Source organism: Anabrus simplex, chromosome 7, assembly GCF_040414725.1.
Source record: "Anabrus simplex isolate iqAnaSimp1 chromosome 7, ASM4041472v1, whole genome shotgun sequence".
Classification (NCBI taxonomy): domain Eukaryota; kingdom Metazoa; phylum Arthropoda; class Insecta; order Orthoptera; family Tettigoniidae; genus Anabrus; species Anabrus simplex.
Window position 1 is genome coordinate 175,183,991 of NC_090271.1, and position 26,057 is coordinate 175,210,047.

The following is a 26,057-nucleotide window of genomic DNA, read 5'->3' on the forward strand; positions in this document are numbered from 1 at the left end:
AATAATGGTCAACGACTCACCCAGATATCGCAGGTCCAAAATAAGAACAGCACAAGGAAAGGAACCGGCTTCCATGACCCATCATACAGCGTTAAGCGGAACAGGGAAAAATCAACAGAAATTGACCACGAACATAAGCACCACAGTGGCCAGAGAACCGAAAACCCGGAACTCGAGCATACATGAAAATAAACAGAAAACCACAAATTATTTAGGAACATATCAGTTTTACACAATTTACGACAAGCCATGAGTTTCCAATTAGTTGGTGCCACTCGAGATGCCTGCGTCACAATTTCATAACTAGCTATTCAGCGTAGCTTCAACACAGAAAACCACGCTCTATAGCTACCACTACTGCAACGCCCTCAAGCAATACAAGAAAATGACAAGCGTCATTGCGACGTGCGCATACAAAATAAACAGTAAACAACATCAACAAAGGCAAAATGGAAGTGTGCAGGACCAAACCCAAAGAAATAAGATTAGAGGATGGGATCATTAGGAATTGCGACAGACATCGCCCAAATAACACCAACATAAAATTTTTAATTAATTTATACTTAAAAGAAAATTCATTCTTACATATTATTTAAAAATAAAAGAAAAATCATTAGACCCCAATTAACGTAATGAATTAAAAAAATAAAATTATATTCCTTCTGGCATCCACGAAAATAAAACAGGTAACAAATCTAGATATAAATAAAATTAATATTCATTAAAATAAGTCTTCTTTGTAAAATAAGATTCTGGTGCACCAGTCAGCTAACTAAATAAATTACTATAAGTGTTCATGAACAAACATAAAATATTAATAAAATTTACAATGAATTATTTAATAGAGGGCTCTGACACGTCCCAGCGGAAGGATCATTCCTCACAAACTCACATAACGTAAACAAACAATGCAAGAAAAATAACGGGACCTTACACTACAACCCACCAATATGAAAACACATGTCGTACAATAGTTGAAATAAAATCAACACTAATATATTATAAATAAAATCACTCCACATAGTAGATGTGGTAATCGGTAACAACACGACCAGAAATGCGCAATTTAATGAGGCGGAACCCACATTACAAGATAGAAAAACACACGATTTTGCCTCAATACCGCAAAACAAAACATCATACTAATGACAGCGGTATGCGACAGCCGATGCTAATGCCCACAAGACAATAATAATAATGACAGTTGCGTAACTGCCACACGGCGATAGGATAAGATAAGCAACAATACAGAGAAGAGTAGATAAGCCCCAAGCAACAATCACTCCACACTAGGGGTGCCCAAAACCCTCAATTAAGTCTTCAAATTTTTACATTGTTAAAGAATTTCATCATAGTAATAAATGTAGGTATCCTAATATTATTAGGGCAATAATAAAATAAAACCACCCACAAAAATGCAATAAATATACAATCCTATTCCCTAGTCATACGTATGAATTAAAATAAAATCTATGAAAAATCCAACTAATAATAATAATAAAAATAATGATAATAATGATGCCCTTTAAGAGAAATGGGTGGTGTTCAGTGCAATCGTAGTAGTTAGGTTGTAACACGAGTAACAGAAGGCCGAAACACGAACCGAATCACAAAACAATAATATGGGAACAAAATATCAGAGAGAACAGACGAAAGAGTGCATCACAATAAACACGGCATAATGAAGATGCAATTTATCAAAAGAAACAGCACACGAATCAAATAATACACCAAAACACACGTAGATACATCAGAAACAAGAATAAACCAAGAGAATCACAAATTTAGAAAAGGCAGGAACGGATTTTGACTGTTACCTGGAGCACACTGCACTTCGCCGTTACGCAGCACACACTTCAAATATGAACACCATAATCAAGCTGTAGCTTACTTAACTTACAATAAATACACTTATAGAATACAGAAAACTACACCAAAACGATATATACACATTAATAAGACCTAAAGGCGAACTTCTGTGGTGATCAGTAATGCTCAGGTAACATCCTCGTGCTACAACCCACTACCACGGCACTTCACAAATAAGAAATTAAAGAAAGACTTACATGCTAAAAACGAATATACTTAAAAACTATACGTTACAGAATTATACTTCCTCGTTAGGCGAGGTGCACTCCCCTTGATCATCCGATACCTACAGTTTCTATAATCATAATTTTAGTTACAGAGTAGCCGTTAAACATGGCTTAGCTTCCAGCCGGGAGCGAGTCCAACAGCTAAAAGACGACTTTCACACACCGTCACTAGGCGCGACACAGTCTCGACCCCGCTACACGCTCTGGCGGAGACCGCTGAACCACCAAGATAAGTTCCTAGCCACTCTCACAGATGGCGTAGGCATCCATGTATCGTTCCACTATGCATTAATATCTCGCAGAAGTATTACCAAGCAATAAACAGTGTTCCGAGAGGTCACAATAGCCACGCCTAGACAGGAAACACGACCAACACTCCAACAGCTCACAGCGCTCATGCCCCAAAACAATCAAGTCCACCAGACTCAAGGTTTTAGTCTTTCCATAGAGTAGAATAACAGTTCCATATGAACCGGAAAATCACGGCTCAGTACAGTACTTAGCCCATGAACATAATGTCCGTAGAGGAATTAGCTAATTTACCAGTTCCGATGAGAGACACCATATAAATGTATGTCGCGTAGATAGTAGATAGTTCACACATATATATATGTATCACAGGTAGCGTTTTTGTTAATAACGCTACAATATTCTTCATCGCATCTATGGTTATGTCTTCTCAAAATTCAGAACATGTTAGGGCGTTCCCCCAAAGCAACGTGTGTCACTCGTGCTCTAGAAATGTTGAACAGGCATGTTGATATTGCCTGCATACAGGAGCCCAAGTGGAGAGACTCTGAAGCGAAATTTGAGATGGCTACAAACTCATCTATCATGGCACCAGCACAACATCGAATGGTGTGGCAATAGTGGTTGGCCTATGCTACCCCAGCATCACAAGTGTCATCAGAGTGTCAGGTAGGCTCATGTCTGTCAAGATTGATTTAGCATCAATAACTGCTCATATCATATCTTGTAATGCACCTCAAACTGCATGCATGGAAGATGAGTTCTGGAACAGTCTTGATGCCCATCTGGGAACAGTTCCTCCAGATGAGTTAATTTACCTTGGGCGAGACTTAAATGGTCATGTTGGATCTCAACGGGATGGATATGGGCAATGTCATGGAGCATATGGTCTTGGCACGTGAAGCGATGAGGGATGTCGCATACTTCATTGTGCAGAGGCTCGTGACCTAGTTGTGACCAAACCATATTTCAAGAACAGGATAACGCATCTAGCTACGTATAAAAGTGGAGGTCATGCCACTCGGATCGATTACTGGATGGTTCGACAACAAGATCTGAAGATTGTAATGGATACCAAAGTGGTCCCATATAACAGCATTGCCCCCAGCACTGCTTGCTTGTTCTGGATATTCAGAAAACTGTTGAACGTCCTAGGACACTTAAAACTGGACCTGTGTGTATCAAGTGGTGGAAAATGAATGTCCACTAGAATAAAATGAGACAGCTTTAACCAACTTCTTAGTGAAGTCTGACCAATCAGTTGAGGACATGTGGGAAGATGCTGCAAAACAGATACATCAGGCAGCAACAGTAACTCTGGGAAAAACAAAACCCAGGCAAATATACATTGATAAACAGACCCGGTGGTGGAATGATGAAGTCCAACAAGCTATCAATGAGAAAAGGGTAGCCTTTAAGGCTTGGTGGAAGACGCCTGGATACTGACCTTCAGAGATATAAAGTGAAATCAGCAGTGAAAAGAGCAGTAGCTGCTGCAAAAGATCGTTGTTACCATGATCTGTACGACCAGCTTGGCACACAAGCAGGAGAAAATAACGTTTATCGTCTTGCAAAGTCCCGTAACCTTTCAACCCAGGACATTGGATATATCATGCAAATCAAGGGAGCTGACAACAAATTACTACAAGACGAACAAGCTGTCCTTCAGCGATTGGTCAGAATATTTTGCAGATATCAGCAACAAAGAATTTGATCATCCACCGATTGGAAGCTCTGATCCCGTCTATGGACGTGTGCCTTTGATTATGGCAGAGGAAGTAATGATTGCCATAAAGAAGATGAAGAATGGAAAAGCAACTGGTCCAGATGACATAGCAGCAGAAATCTGAAAAATGCTTGGCAAGCCCAATACAGAATTCCTTGCCACGCTCTTCAACCAGATCATCATCGAGAAGAAACTTCCCTGTGCATGGACAACTAGCACGACAGTTCCAATCTGGAAGGGTAAAGGAGATGTGAGCGACTGCGCAACATACCACTCTATTCAACTCTTCTGTCATACACTGAAGATATTCGAATGAGTGCTGGACTGCAGGCTCAGAAACAATTGAAATACCATGGCAGGGTACAATGGATAAAAAAAATCATACATGGAAATAGAGCTATGGCCTTCATCACATGTTGCGGAAAGCACAGGTTCCTGGAGTGTACATGCACAGATAAATAGCACATAACTCCCAGCATATTAAAACAAACACTATGAACTATTTAAGACTGACCTTTTAATTCCCCCATTCGCTGCTGCACTCCCGTCTTCAAAGTTCTTTCTTCTTTTCCTGAGTGTTTGCCTTTGGTTGATGAGGCAGGGATAGTTTCTTGAGCGGCTTCCAGCAAGGCCTTTTGTAAGGCAGGCCATCCTTCTTTCTCTGTATTCTTCCTGAGTGTATCCTGAAAATCACAATCCTCATCACGCAGTCGCAGAGTGTTAAACCTGGGTATCTTATGACTACTTTGGAGATTTGGTGTTTTCCTAAAGGGTTGCATATTAATCTTGACAAGTGAAAGGTAGTGATCAGAGTCTATGTTGGCTCCTCGTAATACCTTGATGTTCTGTAAGTCCATATGATGCTGCCATGCTATAGCAACGTGGTCTAACTGGAATTCACCAAGCATAGGATTTGGACTCATCCAGGTTTTGGCCTTTCTAGTAGACGTTTGAAGGCTATTGATTTCAGGACTAAGTTGTACTTGTCACAGAGTTCAATTAGGCGTTCTCCATTTCTGTTTGTTCTCTTATGGGCTGGATAATGGCCTACTATCTTCCGGTACTTCCACTCGTTACGGACTTATGCATTGAAGTCTCCTATGAGTATGATGGAATGGTGGGAAGGGATCTTATCTAGAGTTTCTTCTAAGGTGGCCCAGCATTGTTCTACATTTTCCAGGTTTGAACAGTTTGTGTCATTTGTGGGTGAGTGGTAATTTATGATTGTGTATGCTCTATTACGAGACCTGAAGGATAATGAGGAGGTCCTTCCATTAGGTGAAGTGAAATCTAAAATATGGTCAACCATCTTGTGGTGTACCGCAAACCCAGTACCAAATTGTGGAAGTGTCGTGATAACTCTCACCAGGTTTCCCCTTGTAGATTCTGTACACTCCAGACTCTATTGTATCCTCATCGGTGAACGGAGTCTCTTGTAGCACTGCTATGATAACCTTGTACTTTTCCAGCACGTCTAGCGTTTGTTTGAGCTCACCTACCTTCATTGGGGAATTAATGTTTATTGTAGCAAAGTATTCGATGTTTCTCTTTGGTTGTCATTTAGCAGAATTAGATAGAAGTGGGAAGCATGAAGGTGCAGGTTCCCCAGAATCCAATGACCTGCTTGCCCCAGACTGTGTGGGGGTGGATTGTTTACTACCTGGGGTACATTTCTGAATATTTGTTGTTTCCGTGTTTCGAGTATTACGAGAGTCGTAAAGGTGGTTACCTAAAAGGTAACGGGTTTTTAACCATCAAGGTTGTAAGCCTTGAAGCCACCAGCACTGATTGGCTCACCGACCCAGTTTCCCGCTGCGATTGGTTATCCAACCTTCCACTGGGTTGCTCGGTTTAACAGGGACACCTCTTGTAGGTTACATGCTGGAGTTGGAGTGAAAGAGGCTAAGTTGGATTCTCTTGCTGAACCCAGTATGTTATAGTTGCAGATGACAAGTGACGACATATTTCACTCCCATTTGCCCAGAGCCATGAGATGACAAAAGCCATATGGACTCCTCCCAGGTTAATTCCTGGGACCTTTACAGACCTAACAACATTATTTTTAATTCTGTTTATTCATAGTTAGAAAAATGGGGAACTCTAAAGTGAAGAAAACTGGTTTTATTTTTTTAAATTCAGAATTTTTCTCATGTATGTGTGTATTTCAAAGAAAGCCCAAGTATTTATTTTATTTATTTAATCATATGGTGATTATAAGAACAGATTCATAAGTCCAGGTCCAAGTTTTTCAGCCACTTGATAGCACTTTCTGAAAGATGAAATGGGTCGCTGGGGCTTCCGGAGTAAGCATGAAGAGGGCAGCACAGGATGACATGGTCCATGGTCTGCTCCTCTTCACTGCATTCACACATTGGAGAATCCATCCAACCCCACTTATGGCATAAGAAATTGCGGCTTCCATGCTCAGTTCTCAGTCTGTTGAGGTGACAACCATAGTTTTCTTGGGAGGTCGAATCCCTTCATTTTCCGAGTTGGATTTAGCTCATGAGCATTAGTTCCAGATGTGGAATTTGACCACTCATCCCGCCAGCCCTGGTTTAGATTAAAATTATCCCTCAAGGGTTGGCCGGCCAGTACACTTGCTTGTCTCCTAGTTGAAGTCGTCGTGGCGATGGGTAACAAAATTCCTGGTGAACTGGTAATGAGGAAGATGACCAGATCTTCTTTGCTTCTCTCAGCAGATCTTATTTTCTCCTCAGGTGGGGTGGTGGGATATGGCTAAGTACGGGTAACCAGTGGCGAGGTGTGGACTTTACAGTACCAGTTATGCAGCAATGGTATCATTCAGCTAAGTATCCACTTTATGTACATGTGCACTTCCCAACCATACCAGGGCACAGTATTCCGCTGTAGAGTAGACAAGACTGATACCCGTTAATCATAAGCATTCAGCCAAGGCTCCCCAGGAACTGCCACAAAGCTTGTGCAGGATGTTATTCCTTGTAGCAGTTTTGTGAGAGAGCTTGATGAGATGTTCCTTGTAGCTCAGAGTTCTGTCCAGGGTGACTCCTAGATATTTCGGGAATGGATTGTACTTTAGTTTTTCACTAAAGAATAAAACATATGGCTCGTAGTTTGCGAGTTGGTTGCTGAGATGGGAACATGAAACCTCGGTCTTAGAAGCACTTGGAATCAATCGCCAAGACTTGAAGAATGTTGCCATTTTCTCCTAGTCTGCTGAAAAATGCCTTCTCGATCCTCAAAATTTCTACTTTGAGCTACCAGTGCAGTGTTGTCTGTATAGAGATGAACTTAGTAGCTGTGGTTGATGGGAAGTCATGGATGTAGAGGTTGAAGAGAACTGGGGCCAATACTGATCCCTATGGCAGACCGTTATTTAATTTTCTTTTGCGAGTTTCAGAATCACCTAGGAATACTACACTCTCTCTCACAGAGCATATTGGATATTAGGTTTGCAATTTCCAAGCAGGGAATTACTTCCAGCACTTTAAGATTTAGTCCATGTTGCCAGACAGTATCATATGCACTTGTCAGGTCAATAAAGACAGCTGTTGATTTTAACTTCTTTTGGAAGCCTGCCTCAATGTGAGTGGTAAGAGCCAAAACTTGATCAGTACAGCTACGATTTCTTCTGAAGCCAGCTTGTTCTGGGGGGATTACATCTTCAATGAGTGGTGCTATCCTAGTGAGGAGGACTCGTTCCAAGAGTTCATAAATGCAACTAAGAAGTGTTATTGGACGGTAGTTTTCAGGTCTCTGCTCTGACTTTCCAGGTTTAAGAAGGGCGATCACCTTTGACCGTTTGAACTGCTTTGGCAGGTTGTTGGTCTGAAGGATGTAAGTAAAAAGAGAAGTGATCGACTTTATGCTATGTGGGCCCATATTTTGAAGGACTTCGTTGCAGATATTATCTTGGCCAGCAGCCTTACCGGATTTCAGCATTTTGATAGCAGCTTCAACTTCCTGATTAGAGAATAGCCTAGACAGTTCCTCATTCTTCTGTGTTCCATGTTTTAGCTCAGTGAGCTTATGTTTCACAATTTTCGTAAGGTAATTATCTCTCTTGGTTTGGGACCATTCTATTTGCAGTGGCATGTGGGCTCAAGTTAGTGTACTGCTTTTTAGAATAATATTTTCCAGTAAGTCTATATAGGACTTGCCAAGCTTTTCTGCTCAGTTTTACAAAGTTCATGTCTTTGCCTGTTGCTTCCCACTTTCCTCTCCTATTCTTGTCTAATGACCATAAAAGCTGTGAACCTACTTCATGGCTGCCTGTTGTTTGATATTCTTCATACAGAGCCTCACTTTCAGGATTCCAACCAGGCACATAATACTTTCTGAAACCTCTCGGAATGTTTGATTTGGCAGCTAAAATGACTAAGCTGACGAAGTCATCATAGTTACTGGCAGTTGGTTCTAGATTTATATCAGACAGATTCTGATCAAGATCTTTAGAGAATTTATCCCAGTTAGCAGATTAAAATTCCGTCTGGGTAACAGTACTGAGGTCACCAGGGGTATCTTCATACCTGCTTTCAACAGGACTGGTCGATGCTGGCTGTTTGGGAAACGTGACAATATTGTATATGTAATACTGAGAGGTTGATCAAACTAATCTTTGGACACAAATGTTAGGTCAGGGTTGTAGGCTCTTCTCCAGCGAGCAGAATGGAAAGTGCCCTCGTCTTTCGTATCAAAAACTAGGTACAGGTTGGATATTTCAGCCCACTGAGTTAATGCCTCATCATAGTCATCAACTGTGTCATATAGTATATAGGGTTGTTATTAATTATCTTGGCAAACTTTCTCACTGTCATGAACCTTTCAAGTCCAGTGCCATCGCCAAGAGAGCAGGTGTCTTCAGTTTCTGGTCAACACAATGTATAAATTAGGCCCCTTTCTCCTACCAAAGTTATCAGGTATACAACTGTTTTGTGTCTAATGTACTCCTTGTGTTGCTTCAACGTTTTTCATTATAACTACTATACTTTCGTTTTCCTCTCAAAGACATCAGAGATGCAAATGTTCTGTCATTATGACCATCGTTAAATTTGTCCAAGATGCTACTTTAATATTTTTTAAATTTCACGCGAACAAATTATAAAATTACTTTATTAATAAACTAATTACCAAATCTTAAATTTTGATTGTTTCAGGTCGTTGGAGCAGTGGTAAAATGCAAGGAGCAGGGAAGATGATATGGCCTGATGGAAGAGTGTATATTGGACAGTTCCAAAATAACTTAATGCATGGTTTTGGCTGTTTGGAAATTCCTGGAATTAGCACATATGAGGGTCAGTGGCGAGATGGTCAGCAGAACGGTCAGGGTACTTTAAAGTGAGGATCTTGATTCAAGGAGAAAAATGTTTCTAGAAACATATGTAGTACATTTTCATTCACTGTATTTGTCTGTCATAGGTACTCAGGTGGTGATATTTATGAAGGTCATTTCAAGGATGGCTTTCCGCATGGCCACGGTGTTCGCAAAGAGGGCCATTTTATGGCTTCTGTGGCTTCGGTGTATGTTGGCGAGTGGGTTGCAGGCATCAAACAGGGTTATGGTGTCATGGATGACATTATTACTGGTAAATTCTCTCACTTCTTTATTGATATTATGTGCAGCATTGATCGTTCTCTTACGGATGTACAACAGTAACTATGGTCTTTCATGGTATGTAAATAATTATTCTTAATACTTAAGTTTGATTTCCATATAGTTCAGAGTATCTCTGAATCTAATCTATAAGCAGTTGATACTAGTGAATTTAAGGAACATCTTTATTTTATTAAGTTAATTCAGTGGTCTTTTAAATCCTCTATTGAGCTTCGAAGCATATTTTTTAAGTACTGTTTTTAAATATGGCCGCTGCAGCGCTTCAGTCGTTGTCGTCGTTCGGTTCATGCGTGCTCAGCACGTACTGTACATCTGTAGGCTAGCCGCACATACCATTACGGAATTATGTTCATGCATAATGAAAATGTTTCTGACAATTAACGGTCCAGCCAAGTGTGAAGCACATGCTGTGATTCGTTTTCTAATTGCAGAAGATATAAAAGCCATTGACATTCATCAGCAAGCAGATTAGTGAAGTATATGGAGAACACACTATGAGCGTATGAATTGTAAGAAAATGGGTTAGGGCCTTTAAAGAAGGCCATACTAATGTCCATGATGACAAGCGTAGTGTGTTACCGTCTGTCATTACTAGGGTGTGGATTTTGCCTATTTTCCTGTTTTATCCTTTGATCCAAAAGGTATGCTTTTACATTATAAACCTGTTTCATGCTTCGATGTCTAAAACTGCAATTTCATAGTGCCTATAAATGCCTATTTAATACGTTAGTGGCTATTTTGGTCGTTGATGCATAAATCTGCCCATTTTAGATAATTTGCCCTCTTTTTGTCATACTCTTTTAGTACTTTTGGAATCATAGTGTAGTTTTAACGTAAACGTTTTGAGAGCTTGGCACTTCCTGCAAACTGGTATGGAATTTGAGACCTTTTAACAAGAAAGGATGAACTTGTTTAATGATGTGATAAACTGGTAGGATAAGGCCGTTTTGTACCGAATGTAGATAATTATGGAATTCCTGCAGACAAGGAACAGAAGGGAATGGAAGTGAATCACTAATCTAGATATATTTAAAACAGCTATTTAAGCACAACTCGGGTCACTCCATATTTATTTATACTTCTGTGCACGTCCGGTGCAGGAAACTGGAGTTGAAAATGTCAAAGAAGAAAAGTTGTAGGAGTGTGTTATTGAAGCAATGGATTGCCACTGAAGGAATAATTTTCTGCCAGGCTTGTATGAAAGAAGCAAGTTTATGGCCATAATGACATTAATACAATGAACCTTAGATTGAACTCTGCATGAACCAAGAACAGTTTACATTGCACACACAGAAAACAATAACGTATAACTTATCTTAAAAAAAAAAAAAACAAAAAAAAAAAAAGGCCTTGTTGTGCTTCAAGAGATAATAAAGCAAGCGCATGCAAGGAGGCAGTGGATTTAGTAGCTACTGAAAGGAAATAAGTTAAGACTAGAACAAAAAATGAGTGAAATGGTCTTTGTTTAAAGAAAGTAACTTTTTATTAGGTAAGATAGAAAATTACAGTGATTAAGTTAAAATATTTAAAAGGTAAAGTTAAAATGAAGTCAAAACTTCTTATGTAGAAAACAAGTAATTCATAATTTTCTTCTTATGTAGAATACAAATAATTCATAATTAACAAGAATTACGAATATATGTTCAACATGAACCGAAATAACTTGAAGATTAAATGGTATTTAAGAGGTACACGTTCAATTCAAACTTATGCAGATCCATAAAAAGATTAATACTTCCTTAATAACAATATAAGGCCAAACATAGACAGAAAACACAAAATAAATAACTTGATTCTCAGCAAAATGCAAGAATATGTGATCATCACCATCAGCCGTCATCATAATCGTGTCACAACATAATCATTACTATTTTAAAACAAAATGGCCTCACGATAATAATTAATATCAGCCACCATGGACACACCCACTACCACAAGATTAAATTGCACTAAGAGACTCTGTATAATTATATTAGGATAACTAACATGATATCTGCCACTCGGAAGATTTTAAGTAGGCGTTACACAAATGGTAAAATAACCATATGAAGATTATTATATTAACAGAATAAGTTATTACACCACACAACGCATACAGCGTAATTAAAATGAAATCATAAATAAAAATATCACAGGAGTAAATAAATACTCATTGAATTAAATTCCTAATTGAAGCCCAATAATATATTATAAAATTTGGAAGGCAGAAAAAGACAAGCTAATAAGCCCATGAAATCTTACGGAGATATATTTATAGTAATGGTGGTGTATTTTAGCCTACATGATGCTAGATATCGTTTCCAAAAAATCTAGGCAGGTTATTCACATCTCGAAGAATCCACAATCGTGGAGAATATTCATTACAGTTTGATAGCCAGGAACACTTACTTGAGTCAGCTATCCATTAGATTTATATACTTTACTTGCCGAGACACGTTTGTTCAACCACTGGCAGAAGAAGAAAAATCCTATCACATTTTAAACAACTTTACTCCTCAAGATTAAGAGTTGCGTAAGTAAAACATGTTCAGTGTAGAAATCGCATTTAGCCGGGATTAAAATTTGTAGAAGAATCATGAAATAATCCCTTTAAAGGGATCAAATTACGAGCAAGAAGCATCAGCATGTGTCTTTTTCAACGGTCAATTGACAAAAGACAATCAGCATATTGTCTATCCTCATACAATAATGTAAACATTTGCCGATCTTGTGATTCTTGACAGTTGTGCATTCAGTCACCAGATAGCAGCAGCATATAGACCACAACTGTAGCACTGGCACATTGCATACTGGGGCAAATGTAAACCATGACAAATATGCTGAGGTGAAATACCTTTGAAATGATTTGAACTTCATAACGAATAACACTAATGAGCAAATAACATTTTTGTTACAAGCTTAGGACAGAAGTACTTAAAATGACCAGATAGAGATTTCAGCCATTGATTAATTATTAATCATATCCAATTTGAAATTCCATTTCAAGTTTATCACTGTGTTTTGGTATTCTTTTATTATTGTGTCATTCTGTTTTACATTTAATAAATGTGTCAGAATCGATTACATTACCACTGTTGTGTGGGCAGATTACTCAATTAAGTAAATTGTTACAGTGATGCCATTGTTTTAGATCATATATTTAAAAATAATATCACTTGGAGAACAACAGATGTTCATGCATCCAAAAATTATTTATTGCCGTACCACAAAAATGTAAACATTAATCCATACTGTAGCGTAGATAAATTGGCTAGTTTTTTTTTTAGAACGTAGAATATTACTGATTTTTCTGTTACTTCAGTCACAACATTAGCTGTGTGGAGGGTGTCTTAAATGGAGTACTGTAGGTATACTGGGAATTCAAATAGAAGTTTTATAATAATCTATTTTGTCTAATTTAGTACCTGTTTTTTCATTTAATTGGGTTTTTAGTGCCTTTTAGGTGCCTGTTTGTTGAATTTTGAGTGGCTTTTTTAAGTTCCTATTTCTCAAGTTTTCATTGCCTTTTGCCTGCCTATTTTAACTCTTTGAGCGCCAAGGGATGATTTTTCATTCTTCCGTGAACTCGCCGTAAGTGCCGGGAATTATATTTCATCCCTCATGCAGACTTGTTTAGAAACCGTCATAGTTCTTCCTTTTCCATTAGGTGGTAGCACACATCAGTGTATTCTGATCAAGGAAGGTGTGTAGTCTCCAAATTTACCACTAGGAGCCGGATGAAATTATTTGCTTTCGTGTGATAAATATTTTAAAATGTGAAGGTCGTGTCCGTATATCTTGTGCACGTTCAACAGTGATGGCGGACTTACGAGATGACATCTTTACAAATGACGATGATCTGACTGATAACATACATAGTTTAGGGAATTACGATGATTATGTCGAGTCAGAAAGTGAACTGGACTTCATAACAGTTGAAAACACTTCTAGTGAGGTTATAGTCAGTGAGAGCTATTCTGAAAACTGTTTTGTAAGTGGTACACTGCCAATTACCATGGTTAGAGATAATTCAGAATGTAACGAAGATTTGCACAGTAATATTTGTATTAACAATATCGCACATTGCCATTATTCAGTGAAGTTACCCCTGACGGTGATTTACCATACCAACCATTTCACCCTTCCCTCAAGTTACCGAAACATGGCCCTTTTCATGATGCTGAACCTATAGCTTATATTTTGAGTTTTATGACATATTATCATTCCAAATAACATAATTTTATCCAAAACAACAGTCACCAGGCTGTACTACAAGAAATACCATCAGTTAGTGTGTCATACTGATTTTTAGAACTATATATTTGCCTTAAAATGTGGATTTTCATTAATTTAATTGTAATTTTTTAAATTCATGATTTATTGTAATTTTAACTGTAAATGTCTTTAGGTATACAGTGCCATTAATTCAAAGGAACATTCCTTTTATGTTATAGAAAAAAGTTTCACTGAGAATGGGTAGAAATTGAGAGAGTGATGAATTTTTTCTAGAAAGTTGCAAAACAGACAAAAGGTGGGTGGCACTCTTGGCTAGTACCTAACAAATACGCGTGGCACTGAGAAGGTTAGGAATTTTTGTGCCTATAAATCTGCGTCCTACTCATTACTGAAGACTTCGTGCAGATAGTTCATGCAAAGGTTCAAAAAAACAGATGCTTTACGATTTCATCATGAAGTTATGAGTTGCCTGAAATTTCAAGGAGTGTTCTTTGTGAAATTGTGGCAGGATGCTTAGATCATTGGAAGTTTTGCTCATGCTGGGTACTGAGGATGCTGACGGAGGTGCACAAAACCAAGCATGTAGGCAATGCTTTGACTTTCCTTGAGCGGTGCAGTAATGAAGGTGATGTGTTTCTAAGCCAAATTATCACTGATGATAAAATATGAGTGGCTCATGTTACTCTGGAATCAAAATAGCAATCCGTGGAATGGAGGCAGTCAACATCACCCAAGAACATTAAGTGCAAGCAAACCATTTCAGCTTGCAAACTCACATAAACTGTGTTTTGGGATAGGCAGGGTGTATTGCTTGTAGATTGTTTGCATCGGGCTGACACAGTAAATGTCAAGACTTACTGCGAGACCTTACATGAACTCCATCGTGCATTCGAAAACAACCTGTGTGGCATGCTTACAAGGGGATTCTTTTGCTTCGTGACAGCTAATTGAATTTGAGACCTCATCGCTTCATTGGATTGGGAACAATTTTATCATCCTCTGTATTGCCCTGACCTAGCGCCTAGTGACTACCACTTTTTCCTGCACTTGAAAAAGCATATAGGAGGTCAGCGCCATGACAGTGATGACCTAAAAACAACTGTGCTGCAGTGGCTGGCACATAAGGCGACAGATTTTTATGAGGATTGAATTCAGAAGATAATTTCATGATATAAGTGACTTAATATGCTTGAAATTGTGTTCAGAAGAAGTTTAAGGCACAGGCTTACATGTAAAAAAAAAAAAAAAAAAGCATTGTTTAAAAAATTGCATTACTTTGTTTTTCTATATCAAAATGGCACTTACTTTTTAAAAAAATTTCAGCTTGAAACTCAAGTGCACAATACAAAACTGAGCACCTGTTGTTGACTGATTCTTAGGATTATCTATGGAAAAATGTCTGCTGAATGTCTGTATAAAGAGACGTTAATGGGATCTGTATACAGAAAATATACAATTCTTGATTTTATATTTGCAGTTTTATATTAGCTAAAGCACAAAAATTAACATGGGATATCTACAAAAAGAAATGTCAATAAATTCAAAAATAAAACACTACAACGCAGTTATAAAACCGGAAACTACATATGCAGCAGAAACACTTTTTCACCTGAATAAATCAAAGACTGACAGACTTCAGAAAATTGAAAGGAGGATTGGAAGAATCTGCATCAACAAAAAATACCAGAAAGATGGACAGTGGCGGATAATACCTAACAAAGTCGTGTACAAAGAGCTAGAACCCATTACAGATACGATGCGTAAGAGGAGACTGGGATTCTTTGGACATATCATGAGGATGCAGGATTCGAGTCTTCTGAAACAACTAGTTCAATACAATTCTGTCCCAAAAAATATCACAACAGGATGTAAATGGATCAGAGAAATAAGAGAGGATCTGAAGGAAATAGGCCTTACAGCAGAAGACACCACAAATAAGATAAAATTGAATACAAAACTCGGGAATAAAAACCTCTGCTTTACCCTTACACGAAACAAACCAACAACAGGCATATTTTCAACCGAGGAAAGGGCACGAAGATCGGAGCATCTGAAGAAGTACTGGGAGGGCCGCGAAGCCCGAACAGAGACCTGAACGATGGACTGACTAAAGTGATCTTAAGCGGTCATGAAAGAAGAAAATGATGATTTGCAGTGGTTTTGTGACAAGTGTGCAAATCGATTTGATTGCCGTTATCATATTTCTGTTTCATTACAAATTGCAAATGAATTCAACAACTAATATTTTCTAGCTTTTTTTTTTTGTAAGTACAGTATATTATTTAATATATACTGATGTGCAATCATTGGCGATTAAATATTACATATAAGAAGTGTACAAGGATGTTGTGGTTATCTAAAAGCAACTTGCAAATTAACTGTGTCATCATTACATAATTTAGAACTAAAATATTACCTGTGCTTTATCCTGAAAAGAATTAGATTTTCTCATTCTTTCTACTGAACTGTTTCCAGTATTTTAAGCAAAAGAACTATGCAATTATCAACCCTGTTTGACCATTTTTGGTGCAATTATTGTACTTGTTTTTGTAGCAACTGACTTTTTTGTTGTTGTTGCATGTAGTGAAGTATATGTCACTGTCAACCTCATAATAATAATGATGATGATGATGATGATGATAATAATAATAATAATAATAATAATAATAATAATAATAATAATGAGGAGAAGAACTTTTTTTTTTATGAGGGACTGTGGAAAATCTTCATAAGACACTTGTGAAGGGTTTGCACTCCACAAGTGTGTGGGATTCTTACCCACTAAAAACCACATACCCTTTTCCCACGATGTGTATCATCACCCCAGAAATGCTCTCGCATTACTTCAGGGTGATGTCGTGCTTACTTAGTCTTTCAGACTTCTTTCAAATCCCTCTTCTTCTGACAAAGGACATCCTCCACATACACTGCCACCTGATCCCAGGAGTCCTGGTTTTGTAGCACCTCAGAAATAATATTATCTAGTGTCAATTCTCCCATTTCGGTTTCCACACATCATCTCCTTATCATCCAATGGCCACACACAAAGAAGGTGTGAAGTACATCATCGATGTTGTCACAGTATATGCATGCTGCATCACTCTCTCCGCCCACTCTGCGCAGGAATTTCCGAAAATATCCATGTCCTGTTAGAAGCTGTGTAAGGTAATAGTTGACTTCACCATGAACCCTTTCAACCCAGATATCCAAGCATTGTATCGGTTGCTTGGTCCATTTACCCCAAGGGTCACTTTCCCATCTGAGTTACCTTTGTCTCATCCATTGACTGAAGGCACGCTTCTTTGCACATTTCTTTCCTAGCTCTCCTTGGGTACGCCAGATTTCTTGTCGCTCCAATGCAAATAGATCGATTGGGGCTATTGCTGCCACTGTGAGGATTGCAGGTTCATAAACTGTGCGGTATGCACATGCAATACGTAAAGCTGCTCTCCGTTGTATGGCAGCTATCCTTCTCTGATACCAAGCAAATCTCAAGGATTCAGCCCAGATTTCAGAGCCATACAGGAACACTGACTGAACCATCGACGTGAGAAGGCGTCGTTTACTGGATTTCGGACGTTTAATATTTCCCATCAGTCTGCTAAATGCAGTCATGTATTTTGCTGCCTTATCTGTCACTCTCTGAATATGATTCTAAAATGTAAGCTTGGAGTCAAGTGTCACTCTAGATATTTTGTGCTCGTAGACATTTCAGTCGCTAATTCTCAAACAGTCCTTGGCACAAGAGTCTCGATGTTTTTCCTTGTCATAAGAACCATCTCCATTTTGTGTTCTGCTAGTGTTAGTCTGTGACTAATCATCCATTCTTTTATGCACCACATCACCTGGTTCAGTTTGATTTGAGCCACGTCAGTATTACGAGCCACTATCAAGGCAGCCACATCATCAGCGTAGCCCACAAGCTTCGTATCCTCTGGCATCTCCAAACTTAACAAGCCATCACACATGATGTTCCAAAGATCAGGGCCAAGGATCGATCCCTGTGCTGCACCTGCTGTCAGTCGTTTTGTCCTTTGTTCATCTTCCATATCATACAGCAGAGTGTGATCCTTGAAGTAGTCTCTCATTATGCGCATATGATACTGTGGTAGCTTGAGATTTTCTTCAAGAGCTTCAACACATCGCTCCACCTTGCCGAATTTAAAGCATTCTTTGCATCCAGGGTCACAAGAAGTGTCAATTTACAGGAATGATGATTGCCCATTTCTGCTCTTTCTGCTGTATTCACCACCTCCCACTCTGCATCCATCGTCGAGTGCCTTCTCCGAAATCCATGCTGGCAGACAGATAAATCCCATGCTAGCTGAACTGCTGAGAGAATTCGGGATTGGGATAATTTGGCAAAGGAGACTGGGTGACAGATGATGATGATGATGATGATACCATAATGATGATAATGATGATGTAAACGTTTGTAATTTGCTACATAGAAGATATCGAGTGAGCCCTCTCCAGGATTATCTGTCTAGGAATACCTCAGGTCTCTGCTAGAGTGCTCCAACTTATTCTTCAATTCAATCAGTGATTCACGACTGATCTGGGTTTAGGGCTGTCCCCCAGGTGGCAGATCCCCTATCAATTGTTTAACTAGTCTTTTCTTTAATGATTTCCAGAAGACTGAAATTTATCGAACATCTCGCTTGGTATATTATTCCAATTCCTTATTCCTCTTGTTATAAATGAATATTTGTCCCAATTTGTCCTCTTGAATTCCAACTTATGATATTATGATATTTCCTACTATAAAAAACTGCATTATGTTCTTTGTCATTCATCTCCCCAAAATGTAATTTTTGTAATATTTCTCTGTGAAGAAGATTAAATAATGCTGAAGAATACTTGTGTAGGGACTGCAGATGTGAACAGGAATTAAGGTCTATGAAGGAGGAGAAAGTGAGCTTATGCTACTGAGTGAGTTGGCCGTGTGGTTAGGGTTGCGCAGCAGTGAGCTTGCATTCGGGAGATATTGGCTTCGAATCCCACCGTCGGCAGCCCTGAAGATGGTTTTCTCTGGTTTCCCATTTTCATATCAGGCAAATGCTGGGTCTGCACCATAATTAAGGCCATGGCTGCTACCTTCCCAGCCCTAGCTCTTTCCCATCCTCCCATCACTGAGAACCTTCAATCTGTTTATGCAATGTTAAACAAGTAGCAAATAAGAAAGTGAGTTTGAGGTGGATAGGTAATTAGGATTGTAAACGAGGACAGGAATGGATGTACTGAGCTAGTGGCTGTGCAGTTTGGGTTGCGTAGCTATCGGCTTGCATTCAGAAGATAGTTCGAACCGCACTGTTGGCAACCCTGAAGATGTTTTTCAGTAGTTTCCCATTTTCATACCAGGCAAGCGCTGGATCTGTACCTTAATTAAGTCCCCTTCCCACTCCTAGGCCTTTGTTCTTTCCCATCCCATCATTGTCATAAAACCTCTGGTGTGACGTATAGCAGATTGTAAAAGAAGAAAACAAGGTAATGACAGTAGATCTCCTTCAAACAATACACAGGACACAGTAGATAGACAAAACGGAGGGAAGTTGTAAAAGACTGGTAGGCTTATGTTTTAATGGGAAGGAAGTTGAGGGCTAAGGGATCTAGTAAGCGGAAGATTCAGGGGAGGTATCAGTGAGAAATCAATATGAGTCAATGCTGGTAGAACAGCAGAGGGAATATTGGGAACAGGGAAGAGTTACAGAGGAGGGGGTGACATGAGAGGAAAATGAAATGTAAAGTAGGGAGTTGGAACAGGGTCATGGGAGGGAGAGAAGAGGAGAAATTAGGTTCTGCATCCTTCAGGGAACATAACTAGAAGGGAAAAGAGGAGAGTAAGGAGAAGGTGGTAATTTTTCACATCGGTACCAACAATGTATAGCAAACAGGAATATGTACCAACATAGCTGAGAATGCGTGGATTCTGGTTATAAGAGTGCAGGAGAAGTTTAAGAGAGCAGATAATGTTATCAGTGGATTATTGTATAGGAGGGTTACTGAATGGAAAGTGATCAGGGATTTAAATGTTATGGAGTGGGTATGTAAGAAAGCAGGCATGAGGGAATTTTTAAAAAGTAACTATGGTCGGTGGAAAACGGTAAATAAAAATGTAAACAGACTCTGGGATGGGTTTAAAGCAATTGTTGAGGAACCTTTAAAGGTGGTAAGGAATGGTAAATACCCACCTTATTATAATAGAGAAATAAAGAGACTAAGAAGGAGGGGCAGATTGGAAAGAAATAGTTAGAAATGGCTGTGGACGTAAGGAGAAATTGAGGGAACTTAATAGGAAATTGAATCTAGCAAAGAAGTCAGCTAAGGATAACATGATGGCAAGCATAATTAGCAGTCATACACATTTTAGTAAAAAATGGAAGGGTATGTATAGGTACTTTAAGGCAAAAACAGGCTTCAAGAAAGACATTCCAGGTATCATTAACCTTTTCACTGCCGATTTTTTATGACCAGGCAAGCCCTCTGGGCCAGGTTTTTTTTAAAGGAAGAAGCACTTTCACAGATACGTATTTACTGATACTATTAACGGAATACATATCGTCTTTTTATCCCTGCAACCCAATATGTGGTCAAACTTACTGGCCTGTAATTTTCAGGTTTATGTCTATCACCCTTTCCTTTATACACAGCGGCTACTATAGCAACTCTCCATTCATTTGGTATAGCTCCTTCATGCAAACAATAATCAAATAAGTACTGCAGATATGGTACCATATGCCAACCCATTGTCTTTAGTATATCCCCAGAAATCTTATCAATTCCAGCTGCTTTTCTACTGATCAACTTTTGTATGTTATTGTTCATGTAAGCTTTGAGAAGACATTCTTTCTGTTATATTAGACATATTAGCAAAATTAATGGTTCCATAGAAGGCAGTTCGGGTTTAGGAAAGGTTATTCTACTGAAGCTCAACTTGTAGGATTTCAGCAAGATACAGCAGATATCTTGGATTCAGGAGGTCAAATGGACTGTATCACGATTGACCTATCTAAAGCATTTCATAGGCTGGTTCATGGGAGACCTCTGGCAAAAAGGAGTGCAGTTGGACTAGACAAAAGGGTGACTGAATGGGTTGCTATATTTCTAGAAAATAGATCTCAGAGAATTAGAGTAGGCGAAAGTTTATCTGACCCTGTAATAATTAAAGGGGAATTCCTCAAGGCAGTATTATTGGATCTTTGTTTTCTTATATAAATAATATGAGTAAAGAAGTGGAATCACAGATAAGGCTTTTTGCAGATGATGTTATTCATTATAGAGTAATAAATAAGTTACAAGATTGGGAGCAACAGCAAAATGACCTCTATAATGTTGTGAGATGGACAGCAGGCAATGGTATGATGATAAACGGGGTTAAAAGTCAGGTTATGAGTTTCACAAATAGGAAAAGTCCTCTCAGTTTTAATTAGTGCATTGATGGGGTGAAAGTTCCTTATGGGTATCTAGGTGTTAATATAAGGAAAGATTATCATTGGGGTAATCACATAAATGGGATTGTAAATAAAGGGTACAGATCTCTGCACATGGTTATGAGGGTGTTTAGGAGTTGTAGTAAGGATGTAAAGGAGAGGGCATATAAGTCTCTGGTAAGACCCCAACTAGAGTATAGTTCCAGTGTATGGGACCCTCACCAGGATTACTTGATTCAAGAACTGGAACAAATCCAAGGAAAAGCAGCTTGATTTGTTATGGGTGATTTCCGACAAAAGAGTAGCGTTAGAGAAATGTTGCAAAATTTGGGCTGGGAAGACTTGGGAGAAAGAAGGCAAGCTGCTCATCTAAGTGGTATGTTACATGTAATACTTCTAACTCATAACATTACAAGCTATCTTTGTCACCGTCAAATTGATTCCACTTTTATATGCTTTTTCAACTAGAATATCTACAAACTCACAATTTACAACATTTGAACATCACTTCAAATTTTGAGATGGTCCATAGTGATCCTATTTGAAACTGTTCTTCAACTTCTATTCACCAACTTCATATCCTCAACGTGTTCTACAACTTCACCATATGCATCTGACTTTCGTCTTTTATCTTCATGATTAACTTCGGATCTCTCGACTAACTTTGACTTTTATTCTCTCTTCTTTACTTTGATTATATACGATTTTTCGCCATCGTCTAATTATAACCGCCAGACTATCAACTTTACTTTTATGCAATCTTACTACTTGTTGTATAACAATCTGTTGTTTTATCCATTGCACTTATTTTAGCAGCCTTCTAATGTTAATTTTGTTAATACTTCCACTATTATATCTCATCACATTGTATTTTCAAACCATCATTGTTATTTTTAATGTTATTTTACTTCAAATCTCTTTAAGATTTTAAAATTCATTTCATTACTACATGTTATTTAGACGCTTAATTTTAATTTAAGGTTAAGACTATGGCTGATGATGCCTTCAAGGAAGGCGAAACATGTACCACTATTAGTTAACAAATTTATGTAAATCATCCGATTTTGTATTGATTAGGTGGTCTAATAAATAACCTAATGTTATTATTTCAATTAAGTGGTATGTTCCGAGCTGTCAGTGGAGAGATGGCATGGAGTGACATTAGTAGACAAATAAGTTTGAGTGGTGTCTTTAAAAGTAGGAAAGATCACAATATGAAGATAAAGTTGGAATTCAAGAAGGCAAATTGTGGCAAATATTTGTTTATAGGAAGGGGAGTTAGGGAATGGAACAACTTACCAATGGAGATGTTCAATAAATATCCAATTTCTTTGAAATCATTTAAGAAAAGGCTAGGATTATTACAGATAGGCAATCTGTCACCTGGGTACTGTCCTAAATGCAGATCAGTATTGATTGATATTGATATAACCAAGAGTGAGATTTTTAGATCCTAATTTTTGTATAGGAGTTAAACCTTAGCTTGAACCGCAGTGGTACATATAAGTTGGGAGGTTTGTTTAGGTGGATTATAGGGAAGTATATTCAGGGAAACAGGATAGACTAGCGAGCGGTGATCAGGGTACAGGGAGCTGGATTTTAAATAAGGTTGACAATGTTGTTAAACTGTAGAAGTATTGCAAGTAAAAGAATTTAACTAAGCAATTTAATAGATATATTTGTACCAGATATTGTAATAGGTGTTGAATCAATGCTGGAAGTGATATTATGGAAGCAGATTTTTTTCCCCCTGAACTGGATTGTTTATTGGAAAGACGGGATAGAATCAAAAGGAGGGAAAAGATTCGAACTGGTGAAAGAATTAAAAAGATATTCAGGTATAAGGCTCATCTCTGAAGATTATATGCAATTAGATGTTTTTGGGGTGGACAAACCTAGATGGAATGGCACTGACTGTGATGTGGAATTATTTGATAAGATAAAATCAGTCATTTCGGGAACAAAATAGAAAGGAACATGACTGGAGCGAGTGATCTCAATTCACCAAATGTTTATTGGGAAGGTAATGTGAATTATTGAAAGCATCATCAACAAATTATTAGAGAAGTTAATCTGGGAAGGTTAGCTGAATCAGAAAGTGTTCGGGAAAAAAAGAAAAAAACCTAGAGGGAAGAATATTCTAGATGTGGATTGAATTAAACCAGACGAGCTCTATAGAGCAACTGAAGTGATAGATATTATAAGTGATCACAAAGCTAGTTTAGTTGTAGTTAAAAATAAATGTCATAGAAGGAAAGGTTGTAAAAGTAGAACTATTAAGCAGTACCATATGTTTGATATGTTTGATAAGAGAGGCATGAGTGAGTTTTTTAAATGTAATTGTGATCTGTGGAAAATGGTAAATAAAAATGTGAGTAGGTTATGAGATGGGTTTAAAGTAATTGTTGAGGAGTGAGAAGATGGGTACGGACTCTTAAAGGTGTAAGGACCAGGCGAGTTAGCCGTGCGGTTAGGGACGCGCAGCTGTGAGCTTGCATCCGGGAGATAGTGGGTTTCAAGTGGATGTAAGTATTGAACAGGTGGTTTAATAAATACCTTCATTGCTTTTGAACTATAAAAATTGTCAATACGGATCAATAATGAGGTTTATAACGTGTGTTGGTGCGACGTAAAACAAATAGCAAAAAAAAAAAAAAAAAAAAAAAGAAAAAAAGTGGTAAGAAATGGTAAAGACCCACTATATTATAATAGAGAGATAAAGAGTTTAAGATCTAGGTGCAGATTAGAAAGAACAAGAGTTAGGAATGGTCATAGAAGTAAGGAGAGATTGAAGAAATTTACTAGCAGATTGAATTTTGCAAAAATGTCAGCTAAGGCTAACATGACTGTAAGCACAATTGGTAGTTGTATGAAATTTAGTGAAAACTGTGAGGGTATGTACTGGTACTTTAAGATGGAAACTAGTTCCAACTTGGCCATTCAAGGAATGATAAATGACTAAGGGAATGGTATATGTGAGTTATTTAGGCAGCAGTATCTTACAATAGTTGGACAAATGGATAATACTGGTGAATTACGGAAATTTACCTGTAATGATAAAGATATTTACAAAAAGATACAAAAGTTGAAAGCTAGAAAAACAGTTGAAATTTATCGTATTTGTGGGGATATCCTACGGGAATGAGTTATTTGATTACTGTTTGCATGAAGGGGCTGTACCAAATGAATGGAAAGTTGCTATAGTAGCCCCAGTCTACAAATGAAGGTGTTATTAAAATGGATTATTACAGACCAATCAGTGTGACATGTATTGCATGTAAGCACTGGGAGAGCTTTCTTTCTCATTATATTAGGCACATTGTTTAAATTACTAACTCGTTTGATAGAAGGCAATTACGGATTTAGGAAAGGTTATTCCAGTGAGGCTCAACAACAGGATTCCAATAAAATACAGCAGGTATTTAGGAGGTCAAATGAACTGCATCACTATTAATGGTTTTTGATAGGGTAGATCATGGGAGAATACTAACGAGGAGGAGGGCTATTGGACTAGACAAAAGAGTGATTAAATGTGTGGCTAAGTTTGTAGAAAACAGATCTCAGAGAATTAGAGTAGGTGAATCTTTATTATCTGATTCTGTAATTATAAAGGGGGAGGGGGGGGGGTTCTGCAAGGCAGTGTTATTATACAGTAAAACCTCAGTGCATTGTTTTCCAAGGGGGAGGGAAAAAATGATTATGGATGCTGAAAAACGATAAAATGCGGATAGGGAAAAGCAAAATAATGAAGTACAGGTACTGTATTTGGACATTTTTCTTTATGTAAACCTAATGCTGTACATAGAAGCATCAAAATTACTGCAAGCACAATGTATGCAATGAAAATAGAAAGCATGAGATTATGCCATTTCTATTCATTTTTCTTTATATCTTGTAATAATTGAAAACTTTTAATGCCGTAAGTAGATATTAATGATAACCTGCATTTCCAGTGAAATACAATTTCAAGGAATGTGTAATTTTTCATTATTTAGAGTTGAGAAGGGAATATTTTAGACTTTGTTGCATTCTTTACTGTACAAAATTTCTTAACCATTATAGTTTAGTTTGGTCTGTTTTGACTTTTATCTAATAACACTGAGAAATCACTGGCGATGTGTCTGGCTTGTCAGTACTCAGAGTACGTAAAGAGAGTTTTTTTATTTAATTTCAAAGATTTTATTTAGATTGACAATTCGTGTTGTTTTTAATTTATAACTTATTTGATAGCATATTATTGATATGTAATTGAATCAAGTACGCAGATTATGTGGTGAATTTTTATTCATTGATGAAGGGAATGAATGTGGTTCTCGAAACATGTACGACAGTTTAATTAACAAGAATGAAATATTTTTTTATAGTATTGACAAGGCGGACACTTTATGAGTGATTTCTGAATGTTGTTAATATTTTACTGTTCATCGACTTGGTTGGAAACTTGATGTACAATCTCCATTCACTATCCCTGAATTGTATCATCAGTTTATGGAAAATAGATAATAACTTAATTGTGGGTGTGTAAACTGTAATAGTGAACATGAAGTTGGCTCCCAGCTGATGAACCATAATCCGTGCAATGCACAATTTTTACTTGCTACAGAGGACAGAGGCCAACGGTTGTTTCTTGGGAAGGGTGAAAGGAGGCACCAATACAAAAGCTTTTCTTCTTTTAAATAGCGGTATTTGTAATTTTAAAAAAAAAATCCATTTTTAGATTAGGCCTACATTAATTACAAGTTGTT

At 37.9% G+C, this 26,057-nt stretch overlaps 1 protein-coding gene across 1 annotated transcript in view; it reads left to right on the forward strand.

Annotated features, from left to right (window-relative positions):
- Positions 1-26,057, forward strand: part of Als2 (Amyotrophic lateral sclerosis 2) — a 226,968-nt gene that overhangs the window by 86,801 nt on the left and 114,110 nt on the right. The window contains exons 6-7 of the mRNA XM_067151475.2: positions 9,210-9,390; positions 9,472-9,638. Coding sequence (XP_067007576.2) covers positions 9,210-9,390; positions 9,472-9,638 — 348 coding nt within the window. The remainder of the gene's footprint in view (positions 1-9,209; positions 9,391-9,471; positions 9,639-26,057) is intronic.